Raw genomic sequence first — 20196 nt, 5'->3', positions numbered from 1 at the left:
AGAGGCAGTATATATAAGTAGATGAGCGCGCACGCAACTTGAAGGACACACGCAGGAGGTTGAATAAGCAAACGAACTTGAAGCAATCGGAAACACGGGATGACGACGCATGCCTCGGCTAGAAGCTCGGAAAGGGAGCGTAGTAGTACGAGGAGCCGATGTCGTACAGCGCTTTTTTCCTGTTGTCATACGTGACATCTTTGAATGTACAAAAAACCCGCGTGCAACTCACCATTGGCCGTCGTTACATAACAACAAATGTTTGCCAGGCTATGTATTGGTTTGCCAAGCCCGTTCCCGATATATACACATCTTGGTAGACATGACACTGTCATTTTTCTTTTATTTCTCGAGCGAGTAGGTTTAACAAAAACAAAAAAGAGGATGCTCTTAACGAAGGTGACAGCCGTTGGGATGATCATTCAAGACATTCAAAGCAATAAGGACCACGTCGATAACCCACCAAATTCCGCCAAGACCCGCAGTGATCAGCTTGAGCACACCGAGAAGAATGTATCCAAGATAGAATCGATCCACACCTACCAGCAGCAGCTTTGTTAGCCCTTTTTCCTTCACACACATACAAGCAAAAAGTGTAGTGTCGCGTAAAACTAGCTGAAAACTCACCGAACGGTCCGAAAAAGACGGAGAGAAGCAGGGCCAGGAACCAGCTGCGGTCGGACACACACTGTTCATCTACTAAAGCGGCAGGATTGTTATTGTCGTCCACGGGGTGATGGGATGGCAGCAAGGAGAAATGGAACGATAGGGTCAAGACGGCGGTGATGGCAATGACAATAAACCATGCAATAAAGATACGATGGCCGTGTGTGCCCAACGTGCTTCGGCATTTTTGCCATCGGGTTTGCTCGCCTCTGACGGTAGTCGTTTGCGGGGCTTCTTCATCACCCTGCTGTTGTGTGTTTACGGCACCGTATTCAGTAGAAGACATGGGTATTTGATTGAGAAATAAAGATTAAAAGAAAGAAAGAAAAGTAAAAAAAAAATGTGGGACGATGAGGAAGTGATACGCAAAGGACCGATGTGTTACGTAGCATGCATGCAAACAAATCTCAGCCAAGTGGAAATCAATAGTCATGTTACTGCTTGGCTCTCGTGATCAACAAGAAAAGGCGCGTCTGTCTTTCTCATTTGTATATGTACGTTGTGTTATTATGTAATGTGTCATTGTTTCTTCTTCTTCTTCTTCTTCTCGGTAGGGTCAGGGGGTGGGGGGGGGGAGGGGAATGCCATAGTATTTTATGTAATGTGTGTGTTGTTGTTGTTGTTGTTGGTGAGTGAGTATTTGCTGTGTGTGTGTGTGTGCGTGTGTATACGTGGATAAGCGACGGTTGCTAATATACTAACTGAAGTGAAAGGGAAAGGGAGGGAGGGAGTCAGCTCTTTCTTTTTTTTTTCAATCTCCTCGAATTCTAGGCTCTTGAGTTCGCAATGCCTCCTCTTGCAAATTGCTGACTTCCTGGAGTCGGTTCTGTAGTTTCATTGTAGTCGTATCAATCCATTGTAAGGATGACAAGTGTACGTTCAGAATCTTGACGATTTGTCCAACCTAAAAAATCAAAGTAGTTTTATCAGTAACACACACATTGCATGTATCGAAAAGAAAAGACAGACTTACGGTATCATCTTCAGCAGCACCTTCGGTATGTTGCGATCCGCTCATGGCGTTGATCTCCTCAATCATGACATTCAAGTTTCGGTTCACGTCGTCCAGTTGAGCATTAAGCGTTTCGGCCAATCCATATGCCTTATCGCGCTGGATATCGGCCAACTGAGGCGTCTGTTGCATGTCGCTGATATTCACCACATCCGAAATCTGCTTTTCGTATTGATCGAGAATATTGTTCAAATCGTCTTGCTGGGAATTGATATATGCAAGGTTCTGGTCCACTTCCTGTTGCTGCACTTCGACTTTGGTCACTTCTTCATGCAAATTGGAGATCTAGCATATTTCGGAAAAAAGGGGTTAAAAGTTGGGCCACGAGGTTAACAAACAGTGAGTATGTGCATAAATTGCTACCTTATTTCCGTTGTCAATCAGTTGTTTATCCCACTCTGCTACTTGTGCTGCTTGTTTATGGAAATCACGCGTGTATCTCTCCAAATCCTTCGTCCACGAATTTAAAATTTCTTCCATGCTTTTGTTTTTAAGCGCTGATGGTGTGGGTACTGTGACAGGCTTGGGGGCTGTTGCTGCGGGTGCGGCGAGTGAGCTTGATCCAGCTGCTGCTGTAGCAGCAGGAGCTGATACCGTAGGCTGTGTAGTAAGAGTAGGAGCGGCTGTGGTCAGGCCGGGTGCGCTCGTAGCAGGTGTTGTGGTAGATGCAGATGTTGTTGAAGCTAGCAAACAAATTCATTCCCCCGCCATAGAGTAAATTCACTCGTCCCTGTCAACCTTCATGTTTTTATTGATGAAAGGAATTCCTTCTTACCTGCAGCAGTACCAGCGGCAGCATTACCACCTCCAAAGCCAAAACCACCAAAGCCGCCGGTGCTTCCAGCAGCAGACGTAGTAGCTGCGGCAGTTGTTTTAGGCGTTGCTGCGGCTCCACCCAAATTGAATCCTCCAGTCGTTGTTGTTCCTGCTGGTTTTGGTGATCCAAAATTGCCAAATCCTCCTGTAGCAGGTGCGGAAGCCGGTGTTGCGGAAGTCGTGTTTGGTGCTGCTGCTGCAGCAGCTCCTCCACCGAACGAGAAACCACCGCTTGTGGCAGGTGCTGGTGTAGCTGTCGAGGCCGCTGATCCAAATGCTGGTGTAGCTGGTTTAGGGGTGTTGCCACCAAGTGAAAAGAGACTACCACCGGCTGGTGCTGCGGGCGTAGTTGTAGTAGCAGCAGGAGCCGATCCAAATCCACCTACCGATGGTGTTCCGCCACCGAACGAGAATCCTCCAGTAGTAGTAGTAGCAGCTGGAGCTGCAGTGCTTGCACTTCCAAACAGACTACCTCCAGCAGCCGGTGTCGATGTTGCGCCAAATCCTCCTGTTGTGCCTAAATTTCACACACCCACACACACACACAATCAGCCGCGGTTTTTTGTTGATCAATTTATGCCATTCTCATCAAAATATCAAGCTGTACATCTACATTACCTGGAGTGCTAGTAGACGCTCCAAATCCAAAGCCACCTGTTGCTGGCTTGTTGGTAGCAGCAGCACCAAAACCACCTGGTGCAGCAGTAGGAGCACCACCACCAAAACCACCTGGTGCAGCAGTAGGAGCACCACCACCGAAACCACCTGGTGCAGCAGCAGGAGCGCCACCACCGAAAAGACTGCCACCAGCAGCTGGCGCAGCGCCGGCTGTAGGTGCGGGTGCTGCAGATTGGCCGCCAAATGCACCAAAGCCGCCACCACCGGTGTCTAATTTGACATTAATCGAAATCAGTTTTCTTTTTCTTCTAGCAACAATGGATGCCCTCTGAAGTTTTTGTGCACGTCCAATAGAAAAGAAAAATGCTAAGCTTACTCGTTGCCGAACCAAAGCCACCACCACCACCAAAGCCAGTGGTACCTTGCTGCTGATTAGAGCTGTTACTAAAGTTGAACGCTTTTTTTTAATATACCAAAAAAAAGCGATAATTATTATAAGATCGTAACGGATCAGAAGGATAACAATTGATGCACAAAGATAAAGAATGATCAGCGGTTAGCATTGTTGCAATAAAGGTGTGACAGAGCCTTTAATGGAGAAAACAGTATACGGTACCCATTCAAAGCTGTAGTGGAGAGAAGAAAAGCTACAGTAACGCGCCTGTCGCGAAATTCATTGAGGTGTGCGTTCTTTGGCTCGTTGTGACTTGGTTAAGCAAACTCGATTTGGAAAGCGCCCGCCCGCCTAGGTCCGCTCTCTTTGTTAAATCGACCTTTTACACTTTACCGCCTCCCAAAGCTACATGCTTCCTCTTTCGTAGCAACGGCCACGATACTAAAGATTGCTACAGGTTTGGTGACATCCAAATTTTTCTTTGATAAATTATTGTACAAAATTTTATTGGAGTCGCTTTCTTCTCTCTATGGAAAGCGAGAGATCGAGAGTAATAAGATTATGCGGCATAACGAGACTTGTAGAAAGATGGAGGTAGCTTTTCAAGAACACTGAATCTTGGTCGTTCAATCAAGACCAATGAATTATCGCCCTTGAATCCTGCAGACAGGATTTGTTGATAGCGTTGTGATACTTGCATTTGTATTGGTGATTTGGGTTGATGCTGCTGTAAAGGTGCTGCTGCACCTGGTGCTTCACGTTTTCGTTTATGCTGCTGTTGTTGCTGTTGTCGTTGCTTATCTAATGCTGTTGTTGATGATGGTAATGATGATGATGCTTCTTTGTTGTTTGTCAGTTGAACCAAACACATGTATGTGTTTCCATAAACCAGCATTTGCTTTGGCTCAGCAGGATTGTATGCAACGCCCTTGATAGAGTCTCGGATCTGCTCCAACGGAGAGCCAGCAAAATCAGTGTGGGCCTTGGACCAGTTTGTTAATCGGTTCTTTTCGACGTTGTAAATGTGGAATTCGTTATTAGCCAAACCGACGAACAGCTCGTTCGGCCGGAAATCGTTGAATGAAAGTGCAGTATGAGAGTAGTATGAATGCGGTAATTCGATGTGATGCTAACGGTGATGATTCATTTTCTTTATATTAGCACACACACACAGACATCTCAAATACATGACAGAGCAATTGAAAGAAGATATGTTGTTACCTTGAGACTGTCTAGGTTGAATACATGAATACGGTTGGCATCGTCGCCAGTGGCTAGCCATTGACCATCCGAGCTGGCGGTTATAGAGACAACAGTAGCTACCTTTGAGTTCTTGGTTTGTCGATCTTCGCTATCCAATCCACGATGATGACCGAATTCTCGCAAAACATCAAAATTGCCTTCTTGCCAATGCAACATGTCTATGACCAAAATGCGTGATTCGGCAGTTACAATAACAAGTCTGTTGGATCCGGGCGTGAAGAGAACATGGTGTGCGCCAGCTGCAATATCGTTGGTAGCGAGGTATCGTGCCAAAGCTTGGTCAAATGTACGCATCTTCTTGACAGCCAGTTGTCCACTATCTCCCTAAAATATGTGTACGACGTACCAAAGTATATATGCAGGTCAGCGCATGCACTAACATAGTCAAACACTCCATGATTATCGACGCCCTAATATCCCCTTTTTCCTCATACACAACTTTTCTGACGGATGCTTACAACTTTATGAACCTGGAACAATCTAACGGTTTCAACGTCTGCTGCAACAATCCATTGACCGTCATCTGACAAACTACTTGAGGTGATATTGCAGTCTGGCTTGAGCTGAAGTTCCAAGCATTGCTGATGCTGTTCCAAAAGTTCAGGTAATGCCACGTTATCTGAGGGCGATACGTCAATATCTTCAGCTGAAATGACAATCAGATATGTTAGCATCCACTTTCCTTATCTCTTTTAATACACACATTTTATATTTTACCTCTTCCTAAACGCCACAAGGATATCGAATTGAAGAATGTAGCCATGACGAGATTCTGTGATTTTGCCATGGAGACAATGTATTTTCCAGGGAAAGGAGCCACCTGGATGAGACGCTCAATGAATAATGGCCCACCGACACCAGCGACCATACCCACATCGACACCACCAGAGACGATGATGCTGTTCTTGTCATCAATAGCAAGTGCACGGACATCGTGCCAATGGTTTCTGCGTCGCTGCACATTGGCCCATGTTCCTTTGGTACCACTGCCGCCCTTCTTTTTGTTTTTACCGGTTTTACTGCTGTTGTTGTTGTTGCCCTCGACCTTTTGAAACATCATGATTTTGCAGTCAACGCCTGATGTCACAACCACGGTGCCGTCTTGGTTTGCCGTCAAGGTCAGGATATCAGCGGCATGTGCTTTGATCGTTTGCTTCATTGTGCCTCGTTCACCATTCCAGAACATCAGGTTGCCTAGTGAATCGCCAGATACCAATGTGTTGTCCCTAATTTTTGGTGTGTCATAATGCAACAAGCGACGTTTAGTACTCCTTTTTGTTTACCTCTCGTACATTTTATCCACAAACTTACTTTAGTGCAGCAACGGACCAGACGAGCGTGGGTTCATTATTGGCTCGATCTACAGTCATCCGTAAAAGTGTTTCGCCTGTGTAAGCGTTCCATTTGCGCAATGCACTGTCTGATCCACCCGAGATAATATAATCATCTTCTGGTCCCCATGCAATAGATAACACGCGTCCTATACATGTTTATATATGTTCCATAAATTAATATACTTTGCCCAAAGATACTACATGCCCGTCCCCCCTAGTTCAACTAACCGTTTTGTGGAGCGAAACTTCGCATATATTCCAAGCGACCATCTTCAATATCAAATAATCGAATACGTCCATCTTCACATCCAGCTGCTAACCGGGTACCCGTGCTATTGACAGCAAGACACCATACTGCACCACCATTTGAATCCACAGTCCCCTTTTCAAATATTTGTATAAACATGTTAGCATGCATATATATACTACTTTCTCTCTCCACTTGGCGCATCCCATGCTTCGATCGATCAATCGTGACATTTACCTTGACAGTAAGCGACACTGTATCCCATTCAACAATATAAGGACTCAAACCTGACGAGAACAAACGCGGCGATTGTGTCAACAATTTCGTTAATTCAGCTTTACGTTCTTCTTCTGAAACCTCCTCGTCTTCATCGTCATCGTCGTCTAATACGTTTGACACAACCGATTGGTGTGCCCAGACCAAACTTTCCACCGACAGATCTTTGCCACCGGGAATGACTTTGTGAAATTGAAAGTTGTTGCGCGGATCCCAAATTTCAATGCTACCGTCTGCGCGACCGACCGCTAGACGTGTGTCTTTGACTGTTGGCGGAGTAAAGTCGAGCGCATTGATGGCTGCTGGTTGGTATTCGACAAATCGACAACGGTGGACCTCCATCGACACAGAAAAGCTTTAATGGAAAAGAAGTAGTAGTTGATCGTCGGATATGCAAGAGTTGGAACTTTTTGACAAGCCACACACACCGATGTACCGCTTCGTGGGGCGCTGGGCCCTGAAGACTTCGGTCACGGCGGAGGTTGTTGTAATGACTTGCAGAGTGACTGTACTTTCTGTAGCTGGTCATATTTACTACTGACTGTAGTACAATGCCTGCGGCATGCTTTAAAATCAAAAGTGCATATGTTAAATAAAAAGAATTCTCTTCCATCTTCCTCACGGTCTTGACACAGTTTAGCAAGAAATGGAATAAAACGGTATGCTCTGTATGTAGGACGGTTATGGAGTTCACGGTCCTATGAAGGAAACGGCTATATCAACGGATAATCATGGCATATATAGTTAGGAATTTGATACGGGCACGACAAGTTATTTCCTAATTTGTTCGGGGCACGACAAGCTCTAATGATATGTTACACAGAGCAGCATAGCTGACACTCTTGTTTTATTTGTATCAAAGCAGTTGGGTGGTGTCATGCCCGTGAGAAGCACAGCGCGTATGTATTATGTAAGAAGTCAATTGGATTACATATGTAGGTGGGACCCGTCGTGCCCGTAAGAAGCATTGATTTCTTGTGCTTACTTATAAATCTTCTGTTCAAACCTGTTCATAGATCACAGCCAGATTTTAATAAATCAAAGAATTCTGTAGTAGACTTACTTGATATAGGATATCCCATACTATTTCTACATAGAATATGAAAAAGTTTCCATAGATACAGTATTTTCCCAGCAAACGTTCATACTATGTAAATATGTACGTCAAGAAGAAGTATGTTATCAAGCTGACAGCTGCATTCGGTATAAGTTAAAACAATTGAGAGACAAAGGAAATCTATGTAGAGGAAAACAAGAAATGGAAGAAATCTATGATGGTTTAAAATGTAAGAAAGAGAAATACAAAGAGAGAAAAACCTTTCTATGTAGCGCTGTGAATGTGTAAAATATGAAGTATAGTAGAGGCGCTTCTGTATAAGTGTTAAGGTTTTAAGCAAAGCATGTTACAGTAAAAAACGATAGTGTATTTTGTTTTACTGGGCCTTTAGCTTACCTATTAACCTGTCAATATCTATCCAAATGTCAGCACGAGGATCATCATTATAATGTGTAGGTACGCTCATTACCAAGGTCACCGCTAGCCGTAGCGGCCGCGTAAAAAAGGTGATGCCGCGCCGGCACGACTACAACACCAAGGGCACCGCAGCTGACCGTAACAGTACCAATAGCAGCATTGACTTTGTTGACGACCAGCAAGATAATGACGAAGGGGAGCAGCAGTAGGAAGAAAACCAGCAGAAACACACTTTTTCCCCAGTTGACGTTTTATGGAAGAGTCAGAAAAATAGTGTTCCCATCTATAGCAAATTATTATATTCCTGTACATGTTTATAAATTATTTCTAGTACATGTTCGCACAACCGTACAAAAACAACACCCACCCCTCTATTTATAGTTTCTTTTTTCTACAATTTCTTCTTCGTTGCCGAAAATTTCGGAAGGCAGCTAAGAGGATCGGTATCAAAGTTGTGCTCGGGTCGGCAATTGCATTTGAGCCAGAGGGATTTGTCTTGTGGACAGTGGGATATATAGGGTGTGGCTTGATAACCGATGTTTTCCCAGTGATGGATATCCTTTTCCTCGAGGAACAGACCAGCAGCTAGGGATTGGATAACAGAATCGCTCCTGATAGATATGAATGTCAATGAGTCAATCATTAAGATGTACTTGAGAACCCTCATTTTCTCCCAATTAACTTATCATCTCTTAAAAATGCCTTGACACGTACCATCGCTCATAAAAGATACCATTTGCTTTATCGATATGTTCGAAAAATGCTCGATACTGCTCGCTCTTGAAGAAGCTGAGATCAGCAATCTATTGTTTCATAGCATTACAATAAAATGATTACGTTAGAGCAACAGATCCAAAAAATCAAAACTATTGTTATTAGATTAATCTCATTTATTAAGCTTGCCTGGAAACTGCTGGATAATGTACACCTGGTGCACTTGCCATTTTCCTTCCGTATTAACTCGTTTAGACTTGTTTCTTTAGATGGATTTTCCTTTAGGTATTTGTCCAAAGTATCACACAACGTCGGCATTGCTTCAAACGGCTCGTACGGAGCAACCGAGAATGATAGCTTAATCTTGTTTTCGTGCATATATTGGAATGGATCAAAGGTGATCGGACATGTATATTCTGTTCCTGGATCGAATCGCCAATAATAATCCACTTTTTCCAAAGCAGGATGACTACGTTTTAAAAAAATGATAAGCTATTTTGTATAAAATTGATTTTTGAACCCTTTCCCTTTTTTCTTTCTTCTCAATCCACTCCATATCGTTTTTCTTGGTTTTACCTGAAAATCAATCCAGCCATAAAACGTGCTCGAAAACGATAATGCTCATCGTCACCATATACCACGACGTTCTTTAGCTTGTTGCGCGCTACTTCCGCTCGTCCATGATCCGTATCGTTTGCGTATCCATACGTATATTCGTCGATTTCGTCATAGAACATAACGTCGCCTTTGGTTAGGGACGCAATAAGCTCCTTGTACTCGGTATTTAAGAGCTCGGGTGAAAAGATAATATAAGGATAATTGTGGTAGCGGTTGAAGTTATCTTCCAAGTCGCGCATGGTGCGTCGCAATTTGCCAATGGACGCGTGATCACTGTCTACAAAGGCAACCAGTGCGGCATTGTATTTATCTTGGTTGGGATGATGAACGGTTGTAGGGGTTGTATAGATCCAGCGATTGCGATAGACGGGGATCGAGTTGAAGAGTGGCAAGATGGCTGGAATGGTGCGGTAAAGGGATGAATTAAATGCCAACACGACAATGACGCACGTCAGAGCTATTGCAACAAGTAAAAGTACTTTTTGAAAAAGCCTCCTCCGTGAAATGTACCAGGTCATCGCTATTGACTAAGCTTTTGGGATACGTATAAAAGAAAGTGTATATTTAAAAGACCTGCAAAAGGATGAAAAAAAAGCTTGGTATCGTGGTCTACTCCTAGAAATTGCTAAATATGGACTATCAGGAAAGCGTAGTGGGTGCTTCGAGCCAAGTAGTACGTATTTCACCCGCCTTTAGTCAGTTTGTGTGCGTGAGACCTTTTAAATATGTCTGCCACATACACTGTCCGGAGCATATGAGCGCATTTAAAGCCAAAGTAACACCAAGTTGTTTTTCCTTGGGAAATCTGTACTCCTTGCATTACACAGCACCCTGTGTACAACGGCTTCTATTCGAGACTTTCCCTCGTATGAATCAATCATTTACAAACAGGGCGCGACCTGAAATATTGCTAACGTGGTGTCTACTCCTAAGCTTCCAAATACCAAGAAACTTTTAACAGACCTCCATCATAAGATCAGAAACAAGGATAATGTTGATATACACTCTCTTAATCGCTGTCAACGGACACTTCTCAGTTGATGCGAATATCGATTACATCTAATAATGTCACCGTGAAGCAAAACAGAGAAGCACAGTGTCTCAAGGAGTAGCAGGTTTCTTCCAAAAGTAGTCAAAGTGTTTTACAGAATATGAAGAGCTTTTCCAAAAAAAATAGCGATCAGTGCTTTGGAAGAACAAGAGCATAACCACGGCTGGATGCTACTGCTAACTCAACAGGCCAAGGTACAGGTTTACAAGAGGCGCAGGTTGAAGGAACACAAAGCAAAAAAAAACCCCTCCATCTCAGCACAGCCACGGCACAAGACCCTTTGTCAAGCCTGGCACAAAGGGTGTTACCATGCAACAAAAGATAAAGGCGTAGTAGCTACTAACTTATCAGCCCGCTACTTATTATACGATCTTACGGGCGTAGCAACGCATACACGTCACAAACGAAGAGAGCGACCTGGAACCTGTTGTTTCTTCTTCTCTTCTTCTCTCTTTTTCTCTTTGCACACTTTTAAACTTTTCATAGTATATATAAAACGTGGTCGGATTTCCAGCAATGCCCCCGGAAATCACGCCCAACAAGGGCAATGTTGTTCTCGAAGACTATGAAGAAGCGACACCCTTGACGACTCCACCGGGAGAACAGCAAGAACAATTCAACGACGAGATTCCTGCACATCTCGAACCATACCTGCAAACCCCGCCAACGCAAGGTCTATCTGAAGACCAGGTGGCCGATCGACAAGAACGGTTCGGACGCAATGAGTTTAAAGAAAAGAAGCGAAACAAACTGCTCCACTTTCTTTCTTTCTGTGAGTAACTTACTCTACAATGAGAGAGCCTTTCTTTAGTTTAGTAAAAAGAAGACGCGCTTATTTGTGTGTGTGTGTGTGTGATGTTATTTTTAGTTACAGGACCGATATCCTATCTTATGGAAGTATCCGTGATCCTCACTGCTGTCACTCAGGATTGGGTCGATTTTGGAATCATCCTGGGTTTGTTGATTGCAAATGCTGTGATCGGTTATATCGAAGAAGCCCGTGCAGACTCTGCGGTAGAAGCATTAAAGAGTTCGTTGGCCCTGACATCCCGGTGCTACCGATCCGGAAGACTCATTGAGGTCAATTCATCCGAGCTTGTGGTGGGAGATATTCTTGCACTACGTCTTGGCGATATCGTACCTGCCGATGCCCGATTGCTTGGATTAGACAGTACAGGCGCACCCGCTCAAACGGACCTGAATGTGGATCAAAGTGCACTCACGGGCGAATCCTTGCCGGTCAAGAAACGGCAGGGGGATCTGGTGTATTCGTCCTCCGTGATCAAGCAAGGGCAGCAGCTGGCTATCGTTGTGCGCACGGGTCCAGACACGTTTATCGGCAGAGCGGCCAATCTGATCAATGTCGCTACGGCACCTGGCCATTTCCAAAAGGTCATCAACTATATCGGCAATTTCTTGATCATCATTACGTTGGTGCTTGTTTGCGTCTTGTTTATTTATGATCTTGTCGAGTTGCGGATTCTGAACGGATCAGTATCTGGTGCGGATGTTCTAGATACTCTTAAGGAATGTGTTGTGATTACTATTGCAGCGTAAGTCGAATTACCGAAGGAGAAAGTTAACTATTGGCGTTATAGACTCACATTTATTATATCAGTATTCCCGTAGGCTTACCCACAGTCATGTCAGTGACTATGGCAGTGGGTGCGAAAGAGTTGGCTAAACGTCAAGTCATTATTAAACGACTTACGGCAGTGGAAGAACTGTCTGCAGTATCGATTCTTTGCACTGACAAAACAGGCACACTTACTTTAAACGAACTGACATTCGACGAGCCCTACGTCTCACAAGGATACAGTAAAGACGACGTGCTTCTGTATGCTTATCTTGCTTCCGAATCCAATGCACAAGACCCGATCGAGATAGCCATACGATCTGCAGCAGAAAAACTTCATCCAAATGTGGACAGCGTTCAAGGTGTATTAGGTTACACAGCATCGGAATTCAACCCTTTCAATCCTGTCGACAAGATGTCCTTTGCCACCGTTCAAGAACTCGGCACACGTGAGACCTACAAAGTAGCCAAAGGTGCCCCACAAGTGATCATGGAATTGTTGAACAGAGGAGGCGATGCTCAAGCAGAAGAGGCTGTCAATGCATTCGCACATCGTGGATTGCGATCGCTTGGCGTGGCACGTACGCGAGAAGGTTCAGATCGTTGGGAACTGGTGGGCCTTATGACGCTGATTGATCCACCCAGACCTGATTCGGCATCGACCCTCAGCGAATGTCAGCACTATGGGTTGTCGGTCAAGATGATTACCGGTGATCAAGCCACGATTGCCCAAGAGGTGTCTGTGCGTCTAGGCATGGGTACTTTGATTCTGGATGCAGATCATTTGGTCGATCCAAGCAAGTCAGATAACGATGTCACCGATGACTGTCTTCGAGCTGATGGTTTTGCTCGAGTTATACCTGGTATGTGCTCACATCAAAGTATTATTATTAAAGGATCCCAAACTAAAACATGTTCATATTATAGAACATAAATACCGAGTAGTCGAGCTACTCCAGAACCGTGGCTATTTTGTAGCTATGACGGGTGATGGTGTCAATGATGCCGCGGCTTTGAAAAAGGTATTTAAGCTGAAACGAGCAAGTTTATATATATCATGCTAATACTTACACAAATAACAACATTTTGGATTAGGCCAATGTGGGCATCGCTGTCCATGGTAGCACGGACGCAGCTCGATCAGCTTCCGATATCGTACTACTTTCACCAGGTCTATCACCGATCATTGAAGGCATCAAGATGTCCCGCATCATCTTCCAGCGGTTACGATCCTACGCGCTCTACCGTATCACATCCACTATCCACTTCCTACTTTTCATTTTCATCGTCACAATTGCCGAAGATTGGCAGATGCCACCTATTCTGCTGATTCTGGTATCCGTTCTCAACGACGCTGCGACACTTATCATGGCTCTCGACAATGTACAAATCTCTCCACTTCCCGAATTCTGGCGACTGGGTCGACTCGTGTTTTTGTCTTGCATGCTCGCGATCTTTTTATCCCTCTTTTCCTTTGCCCATTTCTATATATTTAGAGATGTGCTGGACGTTACTGCACCCGAACTATCGACCATCATGTACCTCCATATCTCATCTGGTAAGTTAAAATGCTAGTAGTGAAATTGTGACGTTCGTAAAACCAGGAAGAGTAATACTAAACCTCAACACGCGACAGCTCCACATTTTGTCATTTTCTCAACACGTCTCGAGACATTTTGTTGGCGCAACATTCCAGCATGGCCATTTACGGTCGTTGTACTTGGCACACAAGTAATTGCTTTGATTTTGTCTGTGTACGGCTTTTTCGGTTACGACGAAAACATTGGTAGTATCGGCTGGCCCCGAGGAATGATTATTTTGGCTATTTCGTTGGTGACGTTCTTGCTGTTGGATATTGTCAAAGTATTGATGATCTTTGTGTGGGACAAGTACCTGGAGAGAGGCAATAAGGTTTCAAACGGCGGTTACAACAACCACAGCAGCAGCAGTGGTGGTGGCGGCCCTAGCATACTGCCATGGCGCAAACACAAGCTTGGTAGCCGAGCCAAAGAATTCCAAAAGCGACATGAACTCCATTCTCGTGCAGGTTACGATCGTGCTTTGAGGAGAGAATCCGTATCGTCTGTCCGGTCTTTTTAAGGAAAAAGATATACCCTCCTTGTTCTTATTACCCTTTCCCATCGTATAACATCCCTTTCCTCCTCATTCGACCCGCTGTATAAACAAAAGATATCTTTCTGTTGTGTGTATATATATACTATATCTCTTATATTTCTTTCTCCACTTATTAAAATTGCCTCTCGTTATCATCTGGTTACATACAGTAATTAGCTGCTTGTACGATCCAGATAACACATCTTTCTCACTTTTTATCGATCATCATTATTAAAAATCACCAATCTGGATCTTGATAACTCCTTCAGAATTCTTCATTGCCAATTCAAACGCTTGTAGCGTATCTTCTAGCGCAAAACGATGCGTGACCAATCCGTCCAACGGGATTTTTCCATCCTTCACCAGTTCGATGGCTTTAGCATAGGTATTGGCGTAGCGGAAGTTGCCCAAGATGTTAATTTGGCGACTGACAATGATATCAATTGGCATCACTGTAGCGCGTTTGCCGATACCAATCAACATGACGGCTCCACCAGGACGTGTCAGATACATTGCGATATTGACACACGTCTCAACGCCTGTGCATTCAAACACGACATCAACATCTTGAAACTTGGGGAATGCTTTTTGAATATTTGCGCTCTGTTGTTGTGCTTCATCTTCTTCCAATGTGGATGATACCTTGGGCATGGCCATGGTTTGGACAGCAGGTAAATATTTCTTTGCAAACTCGAGCCGTGATGGATTGATATCGAGAATGAGGCACTGGCTGGCTCCCTGGGCATAGGCTGCAGCAGCTGTCATGAGACCCACGGGACCGGCGCCAAAGACAGCAACTACGGATCCTTGCTTGACGTGTGTTCGGTTGACGGCATGGACGGCGACGGCTAAAGGTTCAATCAAGGCACCATCCTCAAAAGACATTGATCCGGGTATTCTTGTTTGTTGGAAGTTTATTATATCAGAGACACACATCCAATTTGTATAAAGAATCTCCATCAGACCCAACACTTCTACTTGATCCTCTCTCTCCCCGCAGCAACAACTATCAAAAAGGAAAGGGAGAAAACATTTACTTGTGACACAAGTACGCGGGAAAACATGCATAACGTCTTAACGACCCATCGTTGGGACCTTGTCTCAAGGAACCGAGAAACTTCATTTTGGGGCATAGGTTGTAAAGCTGGCCTCCTTGTTCCTTGCAATAGCGACATTCTTGACACGCGCGGCCAGGCTCGATGGCTACGCGATCGCCTATTTCCAATCCTGTGACGCCCGGGCCAAGTTGAGTAACAATGCCCGAGGATTCATGACCCAATATCATGGGCGACCGTGGATCAAGTTTCAAAGGTCCCATGGTGCCGTCCAAGTAGTAGTGGAGATCTGATCCACAGATGCCAGTTGCGCGTATGTTAATCAAGACCTCTTGAAAATATATGTATTAGCTGTGATGCTCTCTCTCTTTCTCTCTCTCTCTCGTATCATCATCATCCCTACCTCCGCTCCCCGGAGTCTCAATCGGCCGCTCTTCCTGGAAAAAAAGATAGCAAGAAACGGTAAGTGACGATACGGGGAGGACTAGATATTTTTTAGAATTGAAAGACCCACTGACCATACGAAGATCACGGACTTGATAGAGCACAGCTGCAGTATTAGTCTGGTAAACCATAATATCGGCTTAAATTAAAAAAGAAGAAAAGTAAAGAGAAAGAGAGAATAGCTTCTCGGGGCATCACTCTTGCATATTTTAGAATTCATGCCTGGGAATTAAAAGAAGTGTAGAGGCTTTGGGACGGAACATTTTGTCGGATTATCCCGCAAACTCGCCTTTGCCTTTTCAAGCCTATTTCTGAGTTTGCACCTATTGGATAATTGTTTTCACGCTTATTGATTTTTTATTTTACGACAATTGGGTCTTTAAAAACCACTGATTGATTTTTGAAATCCGCCATTTGGGACCGTGCGCACTGTACAATCTTGAAGACCTCATTTAGGATGTAGTCTTTCTTCCTCTCTCTCTCTCTTTAAACAACCTTCTTTTTTTTTAGAAAACATGTCTACTTTTGTTTTATCAATGTTCTCACTTTCCGGCAAAACTGCTGCAGTATCCGGCTGCACGCGTGGTATTGGTCGAGCCATGGCACTTGGTTTGGCCGAAGCTGGTGCAGGTAATGTGTTTCTATTGCTACAATACATTTTGCTGCTGTGTTAGAAGATTGGGATACAAATGGCTTTCCTTCTCTGTTCTAACATATATATCCTTCACCCACCCATACAAGATATTTGTCTACTTCAAAGAAACGTAGAAGACTACAAGGTCCGTGACGAAATTCGAGCCTTGGGCCGTAAAGCCGAAATTGTATACCTGGATGTGTCGGAACAAGAAAGTGTTCGTGATGTTGTGGAGCGTATTTTAGCCGTGTTTCCCACGTTGGACATTCTCGTCAATAATGCGGGAATTCAGCGGAGATATGAGTAAGACTTGTTCCCAAGCACATCATTTAACAAGGACGCTCCACACCAACCTCTTTCTCTGTACTAGTGCTGTTGATTTCCCAGAATATGAATGGGATGCTGTTATTCAAGCTAACCTCAAATCCGTATGGACCATCAGCCAGGCAGCTGCAAAGCATATGATTTCTCGTGGAGGATCAGGCAAAATCATTACTACAGCAAGCTTGATGAGCTTCCAGGTACGCACCCCATTGGATTGAACTAAATACGTATTATATCACACTCTTGCAAAGCATGTTGAAACATGTGCAATATTGAATAGGGCGGTATTCGTGTTCCTGCTTATGCAGCTGCTAAAGGTGGTGTTGCTATCTTGACCAAGGCATTGGCAAATGAATGGGCCAAGCACGGTATCAATGTCAACGCTATTGCACCGGGTATGTATACAGCACATTTAGAGAGTGTGTTGCTGCGGATAGTTGTATTAATGCTGCACTGCTGTTTGCTGACGTGACTTGAAGGTTATGTCAATACCGACTTGACCGAAGCACTAGTGAAGGATCCCGTACGTAGCAAGGAAATCCTTGCGCGTATTCCTGCTGGACGCTGGGCGTCATCTGATGACTTTAAGGGACCTGTTGTCTATCTTGCTAGCCGTGCAAGTGACTATGTACATGGAGAAATTATGGCTGTCGATGGTGGATGGTTGGGTAAGTTTATCATAGTTTCCTGTACGTTCTTTGGCTTTGCACACAGTGCTAGCTATATTAACTTGCTGTGTTTCTTCTCTCCATTATAGCTCGATAAACAATCCCTTCTCAATGGACAAATAAACTCTCATTTTAAATACACATCGAATAATAATATCAGCTTTTATTGTGGGAAAAGGGGGTTGTTTCTGTACAAAATAACGTGCAAGCATGGTTGTTTTCGTTTGTATGACGGCGGAAGAGGAGGGGAACAGTGGAAAGTGGGGGGGGATGATATAGAAAAGTAAGATAAATTTACAGCTTGGCGACACCAACAGAGTCCATGTACTCAGCACGGTTGGCGTTCTGGGAAGCAGCCTTGGAGAAGTCGTCCTTGGTGATGGCACGAGCCTCGACGGCAGGGTTATAAGAGGTCTTAGGATCAGACTTGTTGGTGTTGGCCTTCTTGTAGATGGACACGACGACGGCGCCACCAAGACCAACGTTATGCTGAAGGGCGTACTTGACATCAGCGACCTGACGCTCGCCAGCCCAGCCACGCAATTGCCAGACCAGTTCTATATAGATACAATTAGTATATTGCTGTAGCCAACCATTTGGAAAACTGCTTGACCCCCCCCCCCCCGTCCCCAACCCCGCTGACTTCTTTTTCGTCTTACCAGTGCACTGAGCCAAACCAGTGGCACCAAGAGGATGGCCCTTGGAGATCAGACCACCGGAGGGATTGACAACGTACTTGCCACCATAGGTGTTATCGCCAGAATCAATCAACTTGTGAGCCTGACCCTTGGGCACCAAACCGAGGGCATCGTAGGTAATGAGCTAAAAAAAAAAAAAAAAGGGCACACCCCACATTTTTAGTTTCCCCTCTCTCCGCGTTCTGCATTCCGACGACACAAGAAGTAAAATAAGCCCTACCTCGTTAGCAGAGAAACAATCGTGCAACTCAACAACCTGAACGTCGTTGGGAGAGATACCAGCCTTGAAGAAAGCTTCTCCAGCAGCCTTGCGGGTCATATCAGCACCAGCCCATTCCGTGTTCTCCTTGCCCAACATTTTGGGGGAATCCGTGGCCATGGCCTGAGCACAGATTTCGACAGCTTGGTCCATCAAGCCGTGCTTCAAGACGAAATCCTCGCTAGCGACAATGGCACAGCCAGCACCGTCGGAGGTAGGGCAGCACTGCAACTTGGTCAAGGGGCCAAAGACCTTGGCCGACTGCTCGATCTGTTCGAGGGTATAGATATCACGGAACTGCGAGTAAGGGTTCTTTGCGCTGTGGCGATGGTTCTTTTCGGCAATCATGGCCATATGCTTTTCGGTGGCGCCGTACTTTTCCATGTAGCCGATACCGGCGTTGCCAAAGATTTGAGGAGCATTGCCAGTGTTCTTGTCCCAGCTGCGTTCGTCAGTAATCACGGCCTGGACGTGGTCTGTTGTTGTTGTTGTTGTTTAAAGTTCATATGCAAAGCAAAAAGAAAAAGTCGTAAGCAAGAGTCCGATCACGAGAGAAAAAAAAGTATATGCAGTGTTGCTGCATGTGCGGCATAACATCCAACCAACAAAAAAAAAATAACCGTGCCCCCTTTTTAACAAAGGAAAAGAAGTATACGTTACCAAGAGGATAAGTGCGGTCAGGGAAAGCTTCAGTGATGAAACCACGCTTCATGCGCTCAAAACCAAGAGCAAGAGCACATTCGGCGTTACCCGAAGCAATAGCAGCACGGGCATTGTACAAGGCAGTCGAGCCGGTCGAGCAGTTGTTGTTGACATTGATGATGGGGATCTGGGTCATACCGAGCTGATACAAGACACGCTGGCCAGAGGTACTGTCACCAAAGACGTAACCGCAAGCGGCGAAATCGACCTTGTCGTATGAAACACCTGCATCGTTCAAAGCCTTGACGGCAGCCTCCAACGCGAATTCTACATCCACTCATTTTTAGTATGCATCCCGCTCACTTGATCCTCTACGCGTCCATATAAAACGTTACCAGGGTAATCGACAAGACCACGGGGCTTGATGAACTTGGACATGCCTACGCCGACAACATAAACTTTACGACCTTGCATTTTGTGTGTGTGTGTGTGTGTGTGTGTGTGTGTGTTTGTTGAGAGAAAAGGAATAAAGAATGCAAATGATCGGCCCTGGTGGAGCAACCTCTTTTTAAATTGACAGGTTGGGCGTTCAGTTTTTTCCCCGCTTTCGATTATAAATTACACACACCCCGCTTTGAACTATTTAACCGATCATTTTTCCAGCTTATGTGTGAGAAATAACCAACATGTTTTTACCGGAAAGCTAAATTCTAAAACAAGATGGCCCTGTAGAACGATCACATGCATATCCACTACTACCGGTGTATAGACGTGCCGGTGCTATTATGCTATAGTCAGCCAATATAAGAATACTTTATACCCTGTTGGATGACAGCAGCAGTATATCATTTTTTACTAACAACCTGACAACCCATATTAGATCGTTTCTTTTTATCAATGATCACCCGACCACACATCGAATCTATCGTTGCAAAGACGCATCTGATGACACACCTAGTACACGGCTACTCTATGATAATGTAAATAATTAAACCTCCTTTTTTTCTGGTAGCAATGAACGATCTTGTAAGTAGCACAACTGCCGTAATAAGTGATACATCATCCAGCATGTCGCTTCAGGTAATGATACGTCTCTCCTTGATTCAACTTTTTTTTTATATGTATGCAGGAGCCACAACTTTTGTTGCTGTAGCAGAAGCAGCAGTGTTGATATAGAAAAGACTGAGCCACCCCCCTTCTCACAAGAGCACTATAATATGATAAAATTACATCATTGATTTTAATTAAACATCGAAAATACATTAAAGTTGGGATATAATACAGCAAATTCAGACGAC

At 44.5% G+C, this 20196-nt stretch overlaps 8 protein-coding genes across 8 annotated transcripts; 2 read left to right on the top strand and 6 right to left on the bottom strand.

Annotated features, from left to right (window-relative positions):
• Nucleotides 1-309: 309 nt before the first annotated feature.
• BDB00DRAFT_845653 (uncharacterized protein) lies at nt 310-1038 on the bottom strand. Its single transcript, XM_053125099.1, has 2 exons — nt 628-1038; nt 310-539 (listed from the first exon to the last, which is right to left on the bottom strand). The coding sequence occupies exons 1-2, from the start codon at nt 950-952 to the stop codon at nt 391-393; spliced, it is 474 nt and encodes a 157-aa protein (XP_052975257.1). The 5' UTR covers nt 953-1038; the 3' UTR covers nt 310-390.
• A 106-nt stretch (nt 1039-1144) lies between these two features.
• On the bottom strand, nt 1145-3847 carry BDB00DRAFT_845648 (Nsp1-like C-terminal region-domain-containing protein). Its single transcript, XM_053125098.1, has 7 exons — nt 3729-3847; nt 3489-3569; nt 3113-3382; nt 2454-3011; nt 2042-2361; nt 1640-1963; nt 1145-1570 (listed from the first exon to the last, which is right to left on the bottom strand). Exons 1-7 carry the CDS (start codon nt 3730-3732, stop codon nt 1418-1420), a joined length of 1710 nt encoding a protein of 569 aa, XP_052975256.1. The 5' UTR covers nt 3733-3847; the 3' UTR covers nt 1145-1417.
• Nucleotides 3848-3852: 5 nt separating this feature from the next.
• Nucleotides 3853-7076, bottom strand: BDB00DRAFT_845646 (WD40-repeat-containing domain protein). Its single transcript, XM_053125097.1, has 7 exons — nt 6588-7076; nt 6332-6485; nt 6081-6249; nt 5487-5995; nt 5228-5415; nt 4728-5093; nt 3853-4635 (listed from the first exon to the last, which is right to left on the bottom strand). Exons 1-7 carry the CDS (start codon nt 6966-6968, stop codon nt 4066-4068), a joined length of 2337 nt encoding a protein of 778 aa, XP_052975255.1. The 5' UTR covers nt 6969-7076; the 3' UTR covers nt 3853-4065.
• A 1246-nt stretch (nt 7077-8322) lies between these two features.
• BDB00DRAFT_845643 (nucleotide-diphospho-sugar transferase) lies at nt 8323-10103 on the bottom strand. The gene is made up of 4 exons (XM_053125096.1): nt 9391-10103; nt 9004-9283; nt 8815-8903; nt 8323-8711 (listed from the first exon to the last, which is right to left on the bottom strand). Exons 1-4 carry the CDS (start codon nt 9948-9950, stop codon nt 8492-8494), a joined length of 1149 nt encoding a protein of 382 aa, XP_052975254.1. The 5' UTR covers nt 9951-10103; the 3' UTR covers nt 8323-8491.
• Nucleotides 10104-10999: 896 nt separating this feature from the next.
• On the top strand, nt 11000-14159 carry BDB00DRAFT_771514 (plasma-membrane proton-efflux P-type ATPase; the record flags this gene model as incomplete). Its single annotated transcript, XM_053119968.1, has 7 exons — nt 11000-11255; nt 11352-12036; nt 12102-12922; nt 12987-13081; nt 13155-13617; nt 13696-13948; nt 14009-14159. The coding sequence occupies 7 exons, from the start codon at nt 11000-11002 to the stop codon at nt 14157-14159; spliced, it is 2724 nt and encodes a 907-aa protein (XP_052975253.1).
• Nucleotides 13912-15804, bottom strand: BDB00DRAFT_922031 (sorbitol dehydrogenase-like protein; the record flags this gene model as incomplete). Its single annotated transcript, XM_053128755.1, has 4 exons — nt 13912-15072; nt 15212-15560; nt 15633-15666; nt 15748-15804. The coding sequence occupies 4 exons, from the start codon at nt 15802-15804 to the stop codon at nt 14406-14408; spliced, it is 1107 nt and encodes a 368-aa protein (XP_052975252.1). The 3' UTR covers nt 13912-14405.
• Nucleotides 15805-16016: 212 nt separating this feature from the next.
• BDB00DRAFT_932300 (2-deoxy-D-gluconate 3-dehydrogenase) lies at nt 16017-17442 on the top strand. The gene is made up of 6 exons (XM_053129075.1): nt 16017-16303; nt 16415-16610; nt 16678-16828; nt 16912-17026; nt 17111-17299; nt 17389-17442. The coding sequence occupies exons 1-6, from the start codon at nt 16189-16191 to the stop codon at nt 17394-17396; spliced, it is 774 nt and encodes a 257-aa protein (XP_052975251.1). The 5' UTR covers nt 16017-16188; the 3' UTR covers nt 17397-17442.
• Nucleotide 17443: 1 nt separating this feature from the next.
• Nucleotides 17444-19411, bottom strand: BDB00DRAFT_947452 (thiolase-like protein). The gene is made up of 5 exons (XM_053129534.1): nt 19294-19411; nt 18917-19225; nt 18218-18732; nt 17959-18121; nt 17444-17856 (listed from the first exon to the last, which is right to left on the bottom strand). Exons 1-5 carry the CDS (start codon nt 19370-19372, stop codon nt 17594-17596), a joined length of 1329 nt encoding a protein of 442 aa, XP_052975250.1. The 5' UTR covers nt 19373-19411; the 3' UTR covers nt 17444-17593.
• Between the last annotated feature and the right edge of the window lie 785 nt (nt 19412-20196).

Source organism: Zychaea mexicana, assembly GCF_025766255.1.
Source record: "Zychaea mexicana strain RSA 1403 chromosome Unknown BDB00scaffold_97, whole genome shotgun sequence".
Taxonomy (NCBI): domain Eukaryota; kingdom Fungi; phylum Mucoromycota; class Mucoromycetes; order Mucorales; family Lichtheimiaceae; genus Zychaea; species Zychaea mexicana.
This window is presented reverse-complemented; position numbering and strand designations above follow the sequence as displayed.